This window comes from Carlito syrichta, unplaced genomic scaffold, assembly GCF_000164805.1.
Source record: "Carlito syrichta isolate Samal-C Ts95f unplaced genomic scaffold, Tarsius_syrichta-2.0.1 Scaffold304557, whole genome shotgun sequence".
In the NCBI taxonomy this organism is placed as follows: domain Eukaryota; kingdom Metazoa; phylum Chordata; class Mammalia; order Primates; family Tarsiidae; genus Carlito; species Carlito syrichta.
The window spans coordinates 143,965-159,685 of NW_007248653.1; the positions used below are offsets into that span (position 1 = coordinate 143,965).

General features: G+C 48.8%; 1 protein-coding gene across 4 annotated transcripts in view; it reads right to left on the reverse strand.

Moving 5' to 3' along the window:
- SORBS1 (sorbin and SH3 domain containing 1) overlaps positions 1 to 15,721 on the reverse strand; it is a 274,935-nt gene that overhangs the window by 104,907 nt on the left and 154,307 nt on the right. For all 4 annotated transcript variants that reach the window (XM_021713460.1, XM_021713459.1, XM_021713457.1 and 1 more), the window contains 3 exons: positions 12,541 to 12,685; positions 7,301 to 7,330; positions 273 to 445 (listed from right to left, as the gene is read on the reverse strand). In XM_021713460.1, the coding sequence (XP_021569135.1) occupies positions 273 to 445; positions 7,301 to 7,330; positions 12,541 to 12,685 (348 nt within the window). The remainder of the gene's footprint in view (positions 1 to 272; positions 446 to 7,300; positions 7,331 to 12,540; positions 12,686 to 15,721) is intronic.

Genomic DNA, 15,721 nt, shown 5'->3' on the forward strand with positions numbered 1-15,721 from the left:
GAAATCTCTCTGACTGGGTTCCACCCAGCTTTCCCTCATGTTCACTGGACCATGAAACCCCTTTTTCCATGAGACTTAATGCCCCCAACACTCGCTTTGGGAAAAGCTGTCGAGCACTGAGCCTGAAGCACAGATCCTGGGGCCCTAGCCCTCGAGGGGCCTGCAGAGTCGAGGGCATGAAGGCCCCTGAAGCTGGATGGGGTTCCCGTGCACTTGAGTGTACAGTTGTCGAGGACTGTCTAGGATGAAGGCCTCTAGGCCAACGTTCGTACCCGGAGTGGGATGCCCACTTCATCCATGGAAACATTGCTCAGGTCTTGAGCGCTCTTGACTACCCGCCGGCTGTCACTCTTCAGCCTCTTCTCAGGAGCCCTGCTGGGCGAGGTGGGCTTTTCCTGGGGTGGTGCTGAGTCCTGCTCTCCCACCCTTCTTTCTGAGACAGAATCTGGAAATGAAAAGCAACTGTTAGCTTGAAGCTCTTTTGGTAGCTACAAAGCAAGAAACCCCTAATCAGTCCAGCTAGGGAGAAAGTATGTCTGCTAATTCTCAACTGGAATTAGTTCTTCTTAGAGGAAACTCTGGTCCATGGGCCGGCCACCTGTTTCGGTAAGGAAAGTTCTCCTGGAACACAGCCATGCTGATGTGTTTATATATTATTTATCGATGCTTGTGAGCGCCTGTGGCTGAAATGAGTAGCTGTGACAGAAACCGTATGGCCTGCAAAGCCTAAAATATTTGCCATCTGGCTCTTTAAGAAAAAGTTTGCTTGGCTAGGCTCAGTGGCTCATGTCTGTCATCCCAGATCTCTGGGAGGCCGAGGCGGGAGGATTGCTTGAGCCCAGGAGTTTGAGATCAGCCTGGGCAACATAGCAAGACCCAGTCTCTCCAAAAAAAATTTAAAAATTAGCTGGGCATGATGGCGTGTGCCTGTAGTCCCAGCTACTCAGGAGGCTGACGCGGGAGGATCACCTCAACCCAAGAGGCTGAGGCTCCAGGAAGTTGTGATCATGCCACTGCACTTCAGCCTGAGTGACAGAGTGAGACCGCAACTCAAAAAAAACAAAAAATGCTGACAGTGCAATCAGTGATTCATAGCTATGCCCATCGTGCTCTGGACATCCAAGTAGTTCTGACTGTCCTAGAAATTAAGGGAGTAGGTGGAATCACAGGAGGTGACTAAACATCACTTGAAAGTTCTTGTTTCCTCTTGAGGAAGTCACTTAACTTTTCTGTGCTTCAGTTTTCTCATCCAAAACCAGGGATGACACCTCCACTGGCAAACTCTCAGCAATGTGGCAAGAAGACTTACCAGCATAATGTCCACCAGTGTGTTCAGGACGCTGAACATTGCTAAGTGCACATCGCAGATTATTTAATTTGGTTCAAGACTGGAAGTTACAAAGAGCTAAACGTGCATACCAGGTGTGATCTACAGATTAGTAAACTGCCTGGCTGAATCATGTTGTTTATTTACTGGAGAGGCATTTACAAAGCGCTTGCCAGGGCCCACACTTTGTGCTCTGCCCTGTGGACATGACAGTGAGCGTTTTGGAATCCGGACCTTCAGGGAGCGCAAAGTCTAGTGAGCAGGAAGAGTAGGGGAGCCAGCAATTAGAGCACAGGACGACGAGGGCCTACCTCTCAGAGAAGATGCCAACTAGGTGAGCAGGAAGTGAAGGGTGCTCCCGGCAGAGGGAACTGCATGAGCAACCACTTGCAGGCCTCTGAACGACCCAGAGCTGAGTATGTGGCAGGCATTGGGCTATATTCCTCATTTATATGATCTCATTCCACCTTCCCAACTCTGAGAAAGAAACTATCGCCACCACCTCCCACCTACCCACATGCTCTCTACTAGTTACAGGACCAAAGCACAGAGAAGTTAAAGCACCCTTCCTGGGGTCACACAGCCAGCACATGACCAAGCTGGAACCCGGCCTAGCGTCTACCTGGTCCAGCAGTCCTCTCTGAAGCACGACTCGTCCTGCCTCCCCCAAAGATGGTACTGAGATTTCGAGTCTGAGGGCCTGAGAAGTTAGGAAGGGGAAGCGGGCTGGAGAAAGGAAGGAGAAATGGCTGCTTCCATTTAGACCACAGGACCCTTGAGAAGAGGACCGTCATCCTGAACTAGTCACGCAGGGACCCTGGGCCTCACACTCAAGGAAGAAGGTCCTGGAGACCCTCTAGAAGCAAGAGGGAGGGGCCTGAGCGAGATACCCCAAGAGGAGTGCAGCTTTGCAGGCATCAGGAGATGCAGAGCTCTGAGACAGAGAGAAGCCAGACAGCACCCAGAGCTGGAGTCACCCACGAGGGACGTCGCAGCCACAGCCTGCAGGGCAGAAGAATCTCGAACAGAGGGGAGTTGTCTGAGGGACAGGAGGTGAACCAAGCAAGTACAGCAAGGTGCCACAGAGCCAGGGAGGATGGGATTCCAAGAAGTGGGTGGTTCTATGTGTCAGAAACCCCAGAAGCTGAAGCAGAGGAGGTGGCATTAGACTAGGCAAGAGAAAAGTCACAGGAACACTCTGAGGAAGCAAGTGCAGGAGGATAGGGGAGGGTGCCAGCTTGAGGGGAAAGGGATGCCTGTCTGAACACACGAGGGGGTGGCGAGTGGGGAGCCCAGCATGGGGGAGGGAGCGTGCCAGATGGAAAACCCAAGGCCAAGAGGCTAGGGGGCAAACAGGTTTAGCCAGGGGAGCCTGCAGTCCTATCGGTGAAGCCCATGAGGTGAGAATGAAGGCGTCGGGACGTGCCCTGGCAATTAGTAAGTGCACAGTAAAACTCTGCTCCTTGACGGATTGGGGTCAGGTTCTCAGTTGAGAAAGGGTAAGGTGCAGAGTACTGGCTAGTGGACTATTTTTGGGTGAAAAAGAGTGCACACGCAAAGTTGTGACCAAGTCAGAGATGTCTGTGTGTGGAGGGAAGGCTGCGGCGGTGGGGACGCCATGACACCAGCACACACAAGTATATGATGTCCAGTCTACTCACTGGGTGACTGCCTGCATTTCAAACCAAATTCTAATGGTGTCTACCTAGTGAGTGCTTCAAAAAACCTGATCTCTGTGGCTCATCACCAAAACTCTAAAGGATGTTAAGGTCAGCCTGGCTTTGTGGGACGTGTTCTCATGCTCCCAGGAAATTCCAACATGAGGCCAAGGAGGTGGCTGGAAGCCTGGAAGTGCAGGGGATTTGTGTCACCAGAGCCACCCTTTCATAGGGCTCTGCACCACGACCCCTGGCTTATTTTTATTTTTTGTAGCGATGAGTTCACATTGTGCTGCCTAGGTCTGTCTCAAATTCCTGGGCTCAAGCAACCCTCCTGCCTCAGCCTCCCGCTGGACAAAAGGAGCAGGGGCGGCTGACCCCAGGCTCAGTGGCACAAGATGCCTGGAGGTGCCTACGCTCCTATAGGAGGATGATGAAATCACAGACACGCCATGCTCAGGGTTTCTGGACCCAGATTAATCTTTTTAAGAAAACCATTAGAGCAAGTGGCTCTAACAACAATCACTTCTGGCCGGGCACGGTGGCTCACACCTGCAGTTCCAACACTTTGGGAGGCTGAGGCAGGAGGGTTGCTTGAGCCCAGGAATTTGAGACTGACCTAGACAACACAATGAGAATCCATCTCTACAAAAAATAAAAATAAGCCAGGGGTGGTGGCGCACACCTGCATTCCCAGCCACTCGGGAGGCTGAAGCAGAAAGATCACCCGAGCTCAGGAGGTTGAAGCTGCGATGAGCCGTGATTGTGCCACTGCAAACCAGCCTGGGCAACAGAGTGAGACCCTGATTCAAATTATTTAATTAATTAAAATTTTTTTAAAAAATCGCTTCTCTGCAAAACTTGGGCTTACAGTCCATGGATGTGTCCCAAAGCTGTCGGAGTCCTTTTAATCTACAAAAATTAGCCCTGAATTATTTTACTTGAGAAGTTTGCAGTCCTGTGACTCACAATTGAGCTGATTTTGATACACAGAGAGCTGAACTGTAGCTCTTGAAAATAAAGTGTCACTTTCATTTTTTTAAAATATATTTTTATTTTAAAGACGTGGGGTACAATTCAGGGATAGGTACATCAGTGGTCATCATACAGGTAAAGTTTGGGCCTCCCCTTGGTCCCCACTTCACCTGGTTTGAGATTGGGTACATTTATTGATGGTATGTGCCCCACCCCGCCCTGGCAATGTTCCACTACTGCCAATCCCTTTCGTATAGTACTATGATAAATGTTCAGGGTCCACTTATGAGTGAGTACATGTTGTAATAAAGTGTCACTTTCTAGAGTGAAACTCAAAGTGCCACTGAATTGCACCACAAGGTGAGAGGGTCACCCTTGAACACCCGTGTAACAGTGAGGGCTTGTTCTTATTTTTCAGGAGGCAAACGCGAACCCCTCCAGTGAGACACAGCGCCATTCTGGGGCACTTCCTTCTAGTTTTATCTATGCCTTAACAAGGAAGGTTCTGGGCCACTAAGAAAATGGCGATGCTGACACCCTCAGACGGGGCCTCTGTTGTGGGAGGTGGGACAGCCTCCCTCTCCTTCACACCCAGAGCCTGGTGCCTGGGGACCGCGGCCCTGCTCACACTAAACCTGGGGGAGGGAGAGCGCCCCTCCATACCCTGCCCCAATCCCTCTCCCAGCCCTAGTCTTGTTATCCTATCGGTCTCCCCGGGAGGACCAGGAGCCACAGGAGGCCAAACATAGTGTGGGCTTTGTTCCTGGGGCTCCACAAACATTTGCTAGAGGGAAGGCGGGTGGCCCCAATCCCATCCCATCGGGTGATGGTGAAGCCATGCCTGCTCCAAGACACGACTGGAGAGTATCCACCCAGAAGCCCCTGAACAAGGCAGCACTACTTTTTAAACAAAAGCTACTATTCAGTGAGCACTAACTTAAGGTGCCACGCCCAAAGTGAGCACCTACTTCAGGCCCCAGTTGGTGGATCTGCCCCCAAACTCCAGAAGGGTGATAGCTTCAGGCTTAGTTCAGAGCTGAGAAATGGGTCTGAGCCATCCTCTCGCATTTACGTGGCCCTTTCCAGTGCACAAAGCATCCCCCTCCTTCCTGCCACAATAACTAACCTTCCCCAGGCAGATACGAGGATTATCACCCTCGTTTTCTACGTGGGAGGAAACTGGCTCTCGGAGGTGAAGTCACTTACTCAAGGACAAACAGCTCTGAGAAGAAGAGCCAGGGCCAACCTTGGGTCTCCTAACGTGTGGCTGGAGGCCTTTTTCCTCTATTCCACCCTCTTCTCAAACTCCCACGGGCAGGAGGAGGCCCACAAAAGTCACCTTTTTGTTTCCCCCCCGAGTGGCCACGTCCATGTTTCCAGCAACCTGGGCTGGGGCCAGGGAATGAAGTGGGCTGGAAGGTGGCAGCTCCAGGAGGGGCAGTCAAGGGCATCTTGAGCTAACCATGGCCTGTCCTGGACCAGTGGCCAAGTCCTGATAAAGCTGAGAGTATGTGAGAACCCCATGTCCTGCCCACCGAGGCTCACCACGGGGACAGCGGTGGAATGAAGCCACCCAGAAATCACGTTGCAGCGGCTCAGAAAACGGTGGCTGTTGTTATCCACCCCACCTGGGGCTCTTAACCCCGGAGTTTACGAGTATGCACAAATCCATGGAAGTCACTTTGCGTGGGTCTCTCTTTTCCACCCAAGTGTAGTCTCCCGGCCAGCACTCTGCACTTTGTCCTTCCTCAAAGAGGAGAACCAGTCAGCCAACGAGCAGATTTTCACTGAGCACTTACTAATTGCTGGATACCTTCATTCTCACCTCGCGAGCTTCATGGTAGGATTTTAGGCTTCCCTGGCTCAACCGTTTTGCACCCTAGTCTTCTGGCTTCAGAGTTTTCATCTGATACCCTCCTTCCTCTTCCGCTGAGCATCCCACTGGCCATCCCCACTCGTGCTCACACACGCCTCCCTTTTCCTGCAGTCACATGTTTACACACTTGTGGCTTTTTCTGGAGAACGAATATACGCCCTTCAGATTCTCCCAAGGAGTCCACGGCCAGAGGAAGGTTACACACCATTGCAACGCACCACTAGCTGCCCAGAGCAGCATGGTCCCCTGGAGCAGCCCTGGAGCCCACGCCTGAGATTGTGAACCTCCCAGGAACAGGAATGCGCTTCTCTGATGCAGCTGGAGCCACCAGGCTCAGTGCTGAGCTGTTCGCACGCAGAATCTCATCTGATCTTCCCACGCCCTGGGTGGCGCCACGCTCTCCCCATTTGACAGGTGAGAAAACCGAAGTTCAGAGACACCAGAAAATCCACCTGACGCGGCACTATTCATAAGCAGCAGGCCCAGAGTTCAAAGCAGAATGGCACAGGAAGCCACAGGCAGCTAAACATTCCCTCCCTGGCGCCTCCACACCCTGACACTGTCCTGATCCTGCAGGACGGGAGGCATCAGGGAGGCAGCCTGAGTGTCTGATCGATTCTATCTGCAGTCACTCCCCACCACTCTTGGCTCTTAAGATTCACCCGGAACTCACACCACATGTCTAGCACAGAAGGTGGTATCAGAGTCCCTGGGGAGCTGGTCAGACGTGCACATTCTCACTCAGGTCCTTTAAACCCATCTCTGGGGTGTGGCCCAGGAATCTGAGTTTCAACAAACTCTCCAGGAAATTCTTTTCTTCTTAGAATTGGGGTCTCACTCTGTTGCCCAGGCTGGAGGGTGGCGGCATGATCATGGCTAACCACAGCCTCGATCTCCTAGGCTCAGGTGATCCTCCCACCTCAGCCTCCCGAGTAGCTGGGACTATAAGCACGTGCCACCACACCTAGCTAATTTTGTGATTTTTTTGTAGAGACGAGGTCTCGCTACGTTGCCCAGGCCGGTCTCAAACTCCCATCTCGACCTCCCAAAGTGCTGGGATCATAAGCATGAGCCACTGTACCCAGCCTCTCCAGGAATTTCTGATGCCACTCAAGCTCAAGAAGCTGTTTTCTGGGCACTGCTTGACTGGAGGCTCTCACCTGGACCCAGCACCCCAGGGTCATCTACTGATGTAGAGGCTCGTCACCCAAAAAGAAGAGAAGCTGCCCACATTTTCCAGCCCTGCCCTGTCATATCCTGGAAGGGACACAGAAGCAGCAGAAAGGAAACCTCTCCCAAGAGGCCTGTTATGAATGACTCCTTGGCCTTCTTTTTTTTGAGTCAGAGTCTCACTCCATCGCCCAGGCTGGAGTGTAGGGGCACGCCCACAGCCACCCCAGCATCGACTGGAGATGGTAACAGAAAAACAGGGGGTTCGCATGTAAATAAATATCTCTCACCTACCTGAAAGGCTATTGAGTCGCTTTTGCTGTTCTGTGGTAAAAAAAAAAAAAGAAGAAGATACATGTGAGATTTATTCAGCACAGAGGATGACCAAGAAGCCCTGGCAAAACTAGTTAGGATCCCAACTCTGTGTCCTCACTGTCCCCTGGGCTTAGATGCCACAATGTGCAGTGCTGACTACGGGGTGTCAGCCCCATCCCCAGATGTGGGTGGGGCGCCTCCCAGCCCCTCCTCTCCCCAGATCTGCACAAGGATTTGGGGGAACTGTCACAGTTTTCCTAGCTGTTTACATCTTGACTCAAGATGATCTCATCACTGACGGGAATCCTGCCAACTTCCCTGGCCTCCAGTGAGCAAGACCTTATATGATTCCAGTCCTGGTACCTTTGGAGGGAAACGTAATTTACAAGCACAACTATAGCAGCGATCGTCTCCTGAGAGCTTGCTAAACGCCTGACACTGTTTTAAGAGCTTTTACATATAACAGGTGTAATCTCTGAATCAACCCTCAATCTGGCTGGTCAAGAGTACAAGAGAAATCCTAAAAAAAAAATCAGTGTGACCAAGAGACTTTGGATAAGGGACACAAATGACCCAAGAGGACATTAAGTATCAGCTGAATCCAGAATGAGGATTCTCTGACTCCCAGCTCGGGGTTCACTTCAACTAATCACTGGGCCCACGCTGGTCCCAACACTGAAGGTCTATCGGTCCGTCCCCATCCTGGGTACACGTGTGGAGGGAAGGCGACCAGCTCCTTTGTGGCACATCCTCTGTGTCTGTGCTATGAGATAAGCACAAAAATGACCTTTACCTTCCACAGCTGCTAAATATAAAGCAGTCACATAGATAAAAATAGAACATCTGCCAGCCCATGGGTGCTGTCATCACCCTCCTTGGCTCCATCCCCACCTCGAACCAGTGTGGGCAAGAAGTAAGCAGAGAGCATCATGGGGGCTCACGGCCAGGGGAGTGGCGCCTGTCCAGCCCCGAGGTGAGGGAAAGCAGGACAAGAAGAAGCCCAGCAGAGCTATGGGCTCAGTTCTGCCAACAACTTACAGAAGACGATGGCCAACCATGTGACCTCTTGGTCTCAGTTTCCTCGTCTGCTACATTCAAGAGTCCTAGGATACCTAAAGGGACCTACAGTTCCTACACTCTTCTCTGCAAGCTGCTCCCAGGTGGCAGAAGTGAATGTATTTCATCTAGAAGGCTATGGTGCCCCCACTTCTGAGTTATGAGATGGCCTTTCTTGTCACAGGATGACAGACATACGGCACAGATAACAGTAGCTGTTTCTTAGTGGTGTTATTTTATCATTTTTTAATTTTTTTTTTTTGAGTTGGAGTCTCACTCGGTCACCCAGACTGGAGTGCAGTGGCCGCTCCCGGCCACTGCAGCCTTGACCTGCTGGGCTCCAGCGATCCTTCCGCCTCAGCCTTCCGAGTAGCCGGAACTACAGGCGCGCGCTACCACGCCCGGCTGATTTTTTGATTTATTGTAGAGATGAGGTCTTGCCAAGTTGCCCAGGTGGGTCTCGAATCCTATTTTATCTTTTAATTTTTTAAAAATTAGATTCGATGGCTACCATGTTTTCCCAAGCTTTGGCTCCCTCCCCTATCTTGGGGAGGTGAATCTCCTCTCTCTCTCTCCCTCTCTCTCCTCTCTCTCTCTCTCTCTCTCTCTCTTTCTCTTTCATTCTCTCTCTGATTTACTTTCTAAATAAATTAGATTTTCCAATCCAAAAAAAGGAATTTTAGATTCAAGGGGTCCATGTGCAGATATGAGACCTAGGCCTGGTGCACATTAGTGAGCTTTGTGTTTCTACTGAGCCCGTCACCCAGATAGTGGTACCCACCAGGCAATTTTTCAACCCTTGCCCTCTTCCCTCCCTTTAAGAGTCCCCAGTGTCTGTTGCTATAGATATCTCTTAGCAGTGTTGTGCTTAAAAGTTAGAAATGAGGTGTGGACAGCTCCCTTACCGCTGTCCAGCCCGCTGTCTCCCATGTAGCATACTCAATAAATCTGTTTACTCTAAAAAAAGTTAGAAATGAGAAACCCTAGGGTGAGCCCTAGACTGTTTCTTGTGTCAATAACACAAGTCTGGAACCACCGAGCTCTGGTTCTCAGCATGGTCCATGGGCCTGCAGCACTGGCGTACCCGGCAAGTTTGCCAAAAAAAAAAATGCAGAATCTCGTCTCCCCCTAGCCTAGACTGATCTGAACCTGTAGGTTGAGAAGACTCCCAGAAGCCTAAGCACAGGGACTGGGAAGCCTGAGGCTTCTAGTTCCTCGAGTTTTCTGATTCAAATTCTGATTCAAATTCTCCTCTCCAGGCTGATGGTAAGTGTTCTGCCCTCAAAGGTAGGTGGCATGAAAACTGAGGAAAGAAGAGGAAGGTGCTGTGTGGTTCACAGCCCCCAGTGCCAGGCCAGATGCCTGGTGCCCCTGATTCCAGCGGGGGGAGGCTGGCTTGGAGAGACAGGAATATCGTCACACTATGCCCTGGGACAGTCCAGGCAGAAAAAAAAGGGGGGAACGTTTTTAGAATGACTAAATTGGAATTCCAGAAGTGGAATAAAGTTGCCATTCCCTCAAGAGACATTGCAATAGTTAAGACATTGCTTTTATGGATACTGTTTATGAAGCAAAGCAGAGCTGCCAGGTTGGGTAAATTCTAAAGCAATGCCAAAAACCATTGACCTAAACCCCGTTTACGAGGATTAACACAGGGCTGGGCCAGTAAGTCTCTTCTATTCTTCTCTACTCTTCCTGCCCTGCCCACTTAGTAAGGAATTCATTTGTTCAAGGAAGATGCAAAAAGGAACTACAGGCATTTCCACACCCAAAGATGTCTCACTAGATGTCATCAGAGGGACTTGGCAGGAGCAGCTGACATTACACTTGGCATTTCCCAAAACCCAAGTTGTCTTGGGAATAAATCCCATTTTTAAAGAAGCTGCCTTTTCTTCTGGGAACTAACTTGCTTCTGTTTGATTTTTTTTTTTTAAATGAGTCACAAGAAAGTTCAGAGAACCAAAGTTTCACTTTGTCCTGCATTGCAGGACACTTTCTGGGCAAGGGCTGCCACTGGCAGTAAGGGGCATGGCACAGCTCAGGGAGTGAGGACTCCTGCAGAGACCAGGGTGGGGGTTGGGACCCTTATTATCTACTGAGGGACACAGACTCACGGGTGAGAATTAATACAGGAGTCACACAGAGTGAAAGAAACCAAAGCAACTGAGACAACTTTAAGATGCTAGTGGGGAGATCTGAAGTGACAGAAAACGTTTTATTCATCTACTTTTCAAGTTAGAAGCAGGAAACAGAAAATGTTATTTAGTATGGAAAACAACTAAAAATAGAATCAAGTTAATGCAAAGGAGAGAGGAGAAAACTATGAAGTCCAAGAACAAGGTGTCAGGAAAACAAGTATCTGCTATCTAATTTGGAGCTCTGATCAAAATAATTATGACCTCCACTGTTCTTTGAAATTGAGATTAAAAAGTCCTTTCCGAGCCAGGTGTGGTGGCTCATGCCTGTAATCCCAGCACTTTGGGAGGCTGAGGCAAGAGGATTGCCTGAGCCCAGGGTTTGAAACCAGTCTGGGCAACTTGGAGAGACCTCGTGTTTACAATTTTAAGAAAAATTGGCTAGGTGTAGTGCCACATACCTGTAGTTCCAGCTACTTGGCAGGCTGAGGTGGGAGGATCACCTGCCACTACACTCCAGCCTAGGTGACAGTGAGGTTCCTACTCTTTTTGCCACACTAGAAAACAGCCTGAAAACTTTACATTTCAAGCTGCAAAGGACTTTTGTAAAGGGAAAGTTTATCCCTCTATGGAATTCCAAAAAGAACACTTGGGATTTAGAATTGTTTTCTGGTGCCAGGCACGGTGGCTCACACCTACAATCCCAGCATTTTAGAAGACCAAGGTGAGAGGATTGCCTGAGCCCACGGGTTCGAGACAAGCCTGGGCAACTTGGGGAGACCTCGTCTCTACAATAAATCAAGAAAAAGTAGTCAGGCATGGTGGCGCGTGCCTGTAGTTTCAGCTGCTTGGAAGGCTGAGGCGGAAGGATCGCCGGAGCCCAACAGGCGGAGGCTACAGTGGCCATGAGCATGCCACTGCACTCCAGCCTGGGTGACAGAGTGACAGATTCTAACACACACACACACACACACACACACACACACACACACACAAAGAAAAAAAAAACAACCCACAGAATTGTCTCCTGGAGTTTCAAAGCAGAAGGGTCAACATACACAATTACTATCTCAAAGCACTTCTGTTTCACCTAACCCCAAGGTTCCTCCTTCACAGAAGCAGAAGAACCAACCAGAAGCAGTCAGAGAAACTATAGAAAACAACATGAAAACTCTCAGCGGAGCTGCCTGGTGTAGTGACAGAGAGTCACATGAACCTCATGTCCCCAGGGGAAGCCACTGAATGACAGCCTGATGCAGCCACGGCACGAATGAAGGCCAGTGAGCCACCATGAAGGAGGAACAAAGACACGTTTTACATTCTAGAAAAGTTTCTGGACAGAATGTTTTCTTCTTAAAATTCGGTACTCAAAATTCTGCTTCCTAGAAAATTCCATATACCAGTATACCAAGGAACTAAATCATTTCTTTTTCTTTTTTTGAGTTGGAGTCTCACTCTGTCACCCAGGCTGGAGTGCAGTGGCATGCTCACAGCCACCCCAGCGTTGACCTGTTGGGCTCCGGTGATCCTTCCACCTAAGTCTCCCAAGTAGCTGGAACTACAGTCATGCATTACCACGCCCGACTAATATTTGATTTATTGTAGAGATGAGGTCAATCCATTTGCCTCAGCCTCCCAAAGTGCTGAATTTGTGACACATCTTAAAGGAGTTCTTACGGTACCTAGATTTTTTAAGCTACGTCGCTAATTAGAATCCTCATAAGGAATTAAGAGACACACATTTTTTCCCTTCTTCTTCTGTGTGTGTTACTATCTGAGTAAGACAACCACGAACACCTACAGAACACACACTAGCCCAGTTTACTCACTCAGACACCTGATGTCACCCCAAGTCAGGCGTCTCTGTCTGCTGGAATCTATTTTATGGGTCACGGGAGTGAGTAAACTGGGGCACATTCCCAGGAAACAATGGGATTTGTGAAAATGTCTGTGGAATGACAGAATTCTTGCCCCAATATCACAGAATAGCTACGTTGGGTCCAGTAGGTTGGGAGAGGGCTGCCTTACCTCGATTGTGTTGTAAGAGCACAATAGTGGGATTGACAATCGTTGTGGACGGGTAGGCGGATGATGGCTTGCTAGCTGGTGTAAAGGCTTGGGAGTCAGTTTCAGCACGGGAAGAAGAATCTTCATTTAGCAGAGGGCTGGAACCCTGAAAGGAAAACAAACAATGTAACTAACTATATAAACATAGGGAATCCAGAGTCCCCGCTTCTTAAAAAGAAGACATGGAAAGCATTACAAAGAACTTAATTATAAAAAGAAAATGCAATCAGTGAGACATTGGATCATTAATTCCAGTTAGCAGTTTGATCCGGAATGCTTTGTTGTTGTTAGTAAGAGGAGAGACAGGGATAGTGAATGTTACTGAAAGTCTCAGCAACGTCATTCATTACTTTCACCTGGTAACAGTGGTGGGTCAATCCGGTTACTGAAAGAGCAAATTCAAATCAAAGGAGAATGGCATGCAAAACCCATGCAATTCCAAATGCGATCCAAGAATGAGAGCTGGTTTAATAGGGAAAAACCAGGGAAGTTTAGTACACTGTGTAGAGAAATGTAAGACAAGAAGACGAGGACGTGAAGACAGCAAGAAGCTAAGTAGCTGTTCTCTCGGAAAACTACTCTTACTGAGCAATTTTACTGATGCTTGCTTGTGAGATTTGAATCCTATCCTATGCCACTGTGACATTTTTCACTCTAATATCAAAGTGACAAAGATCTCTGAAGTAAAAAAGGCTTATGAGAATCTAGACTTTTAAAACTGGAGGACTCTGCCAGAAACACCAATAAAGTTATTAATACTAACGTAATCTGCCTAATGGGGAGAATATATGCCGGTATTTGTAAACAAATAAAAATAGAACCCTGAAATATAGGAAGGATATTTCAACAGTTTCCTTCATCATTTTGCAAAGTTTCTGTTTTGGAATTTACACACCCCAAGGGCAGAATGTTCTCCTTAAAGGGCTTTAAGAGCAAGATTTTTTTTTTTTTTTAGTGGGGTCTCTCTCTGTTGCCCAGGCTGCAGTGCAGTGGCACAATCATGGCTCACTGCAGTCTCAACCTCCCGGACTCAAGCGATCCTCCCCCTTCAGCCTCCTGAGTACCTGGGACTACAGGTGTGCACCACCACAACCGCCTAATTTTTAAATTTTATTTTGTAGAGATGAGGTCTCACTATGTTTGGTCTCGAACATCTAGGTTCAAGCAGTCCTCCTTCCCTAGCCTCCCAAAGTGCTGGGATGCCAGGTGTGAACCACCACATCCAGCAGAGAGCAAGATTTTGATAGTAACTCTTGAAGCAATAATCAGAGGTCAACGACAGCGTAAGCGCTTAAAGCACAAGGGCCACCTCCCATCTGCACCTGACACAGTGCCCTGTAGACAGTAGTTTCTCATGACCCATGAATGGCAGGAGGCATCTACCAGCAAAGGCGTGCCTGAGCAAACATCTTCAAACAGAAGGTGAGGGTATCAGCACCCAGGACAGCTGCCAACACACAGTAGGTACTTCCTAAACACCGAGTAGGTAGGTCTGTCTCTTCTTGAGGTGTTCTCAATAGCTGTTGTTAGTGCTGGCCGCTCAACTTAGTGACTAATACTCGAGAAGCACAGAATGATCTTATACAAAAGTGCCTCACCTCGATTCCTCCGTTTATAAAGTGGAAGATAATTACACTTTCCCTAGTTTGTCTCCAAAGTGATACAATGAAGATAAATGACATGCCATTAAAAATTCTGCCAGAACGCACCCCAGAAATACAAAATATCAGGCATACAGTTCTTGAAAGCATAAATGCCTAATGTGATATTTGGGTGGATGTCGTATGAGCATTAAGCATTTTACAAATTCTACTCTGTGTCTTATTTCTGGAACATCACAAACACAGCTCGTGACTAAAAGAGCTCGGATCAATTAACATGGCTTTTATTCTTCCCCTTGACACTCAGACAGCTCGAGATGGAGCAGGAATCACCTCACGGCTCAGGTACCATCCACAGGGGCTCTTGCCCTGAAACAATTCTCTTTCAGAGGAGGAATCCAAGCAATTTCCTTTCTCACCTCTTACTCTGTTCCCCGGGACCAAACCAGGAGTCCTTGGGCCAACTGACATCCTTTTGGCTAACTCCAGATTGGTGAGTCGGGTTTGAGAAACTGAGGACACTGTCCCAACTAATCCATCCCGGCATACCTAAAACAAACTCCATATGAATACCTAGATCTACACGAATGACACGTTACAGGGTCCTCAGCAAAACCACTCGCAATGGTATACTAAACACGAGACTCCCTTTAAGTGAGTCTCCCAAAATAAGACTAGCTTCTCAATTCTAAGTTCGGCTGAGTCTCAGGGGTGGCAGGACCCCTCAGCGAGGGAACAAGCTAGCGTTTTTCTCCAGCGAGACTGATCTGCAAAGCTCAATGCTAGGAGGCCATCCGAGCCCATGGGCCACGTTGGATCTGCTCCTGACCCAACTGTATTTTGCTGCACTAGGGATTTAAGAGGTCCCAGCCCAGGATGTAACAGTTCCCAGCTCTGGTGTGCCTGATGCCTCATTATAATTTCTCTAATAAGCCAAATAAAAAATTTCCTTCCTGCTTTCTGCATGACTGGCTTCAGCTTAACAAATCATTTGGGCCAGTTTTGTCAGCATACCTCTTTACACAAAGGGATGTCAGTGTTTAGTTCCATCAGCCAATCGCATGACTCACTAGCCTGCTACATTGCAAAATTGAATGTGGCGTGTAGACCCCAGCACCAGAAACCCCAGGGGTGCCTGCAACCAAGTGAGAGTCCCAGGCTCTTCTCCAGACCTTCTCAATCAGAAATTCCAGGAGTGTAACTGGAGGAGACCACTCAGACAAGCCTCCCTGACCCGCGGATGATCCCATGTACATCAAGCTTGAGAACTGACACACTACCCAAAAAAACCTCTTTGAGGACAGGGGCCCTGACTTGTTCAGAGCTGTACCCTAATACCTAGCAGCATGCCTAGAACACGGTGGAAACTCAACGACTCGTGGTTAATTAACCAGTTACTTGATTCTGAGAGGCTCTGGCCCCCCATTTGCTGGACGAATCCTAAGAAATGTAGCTACATTCACTGGGTGCTTTCTCTATGTCCAATACCATAACAAGAACGTCCACTGCTCAATCCCACTGAACCCCAGGCCTGTAAGTAG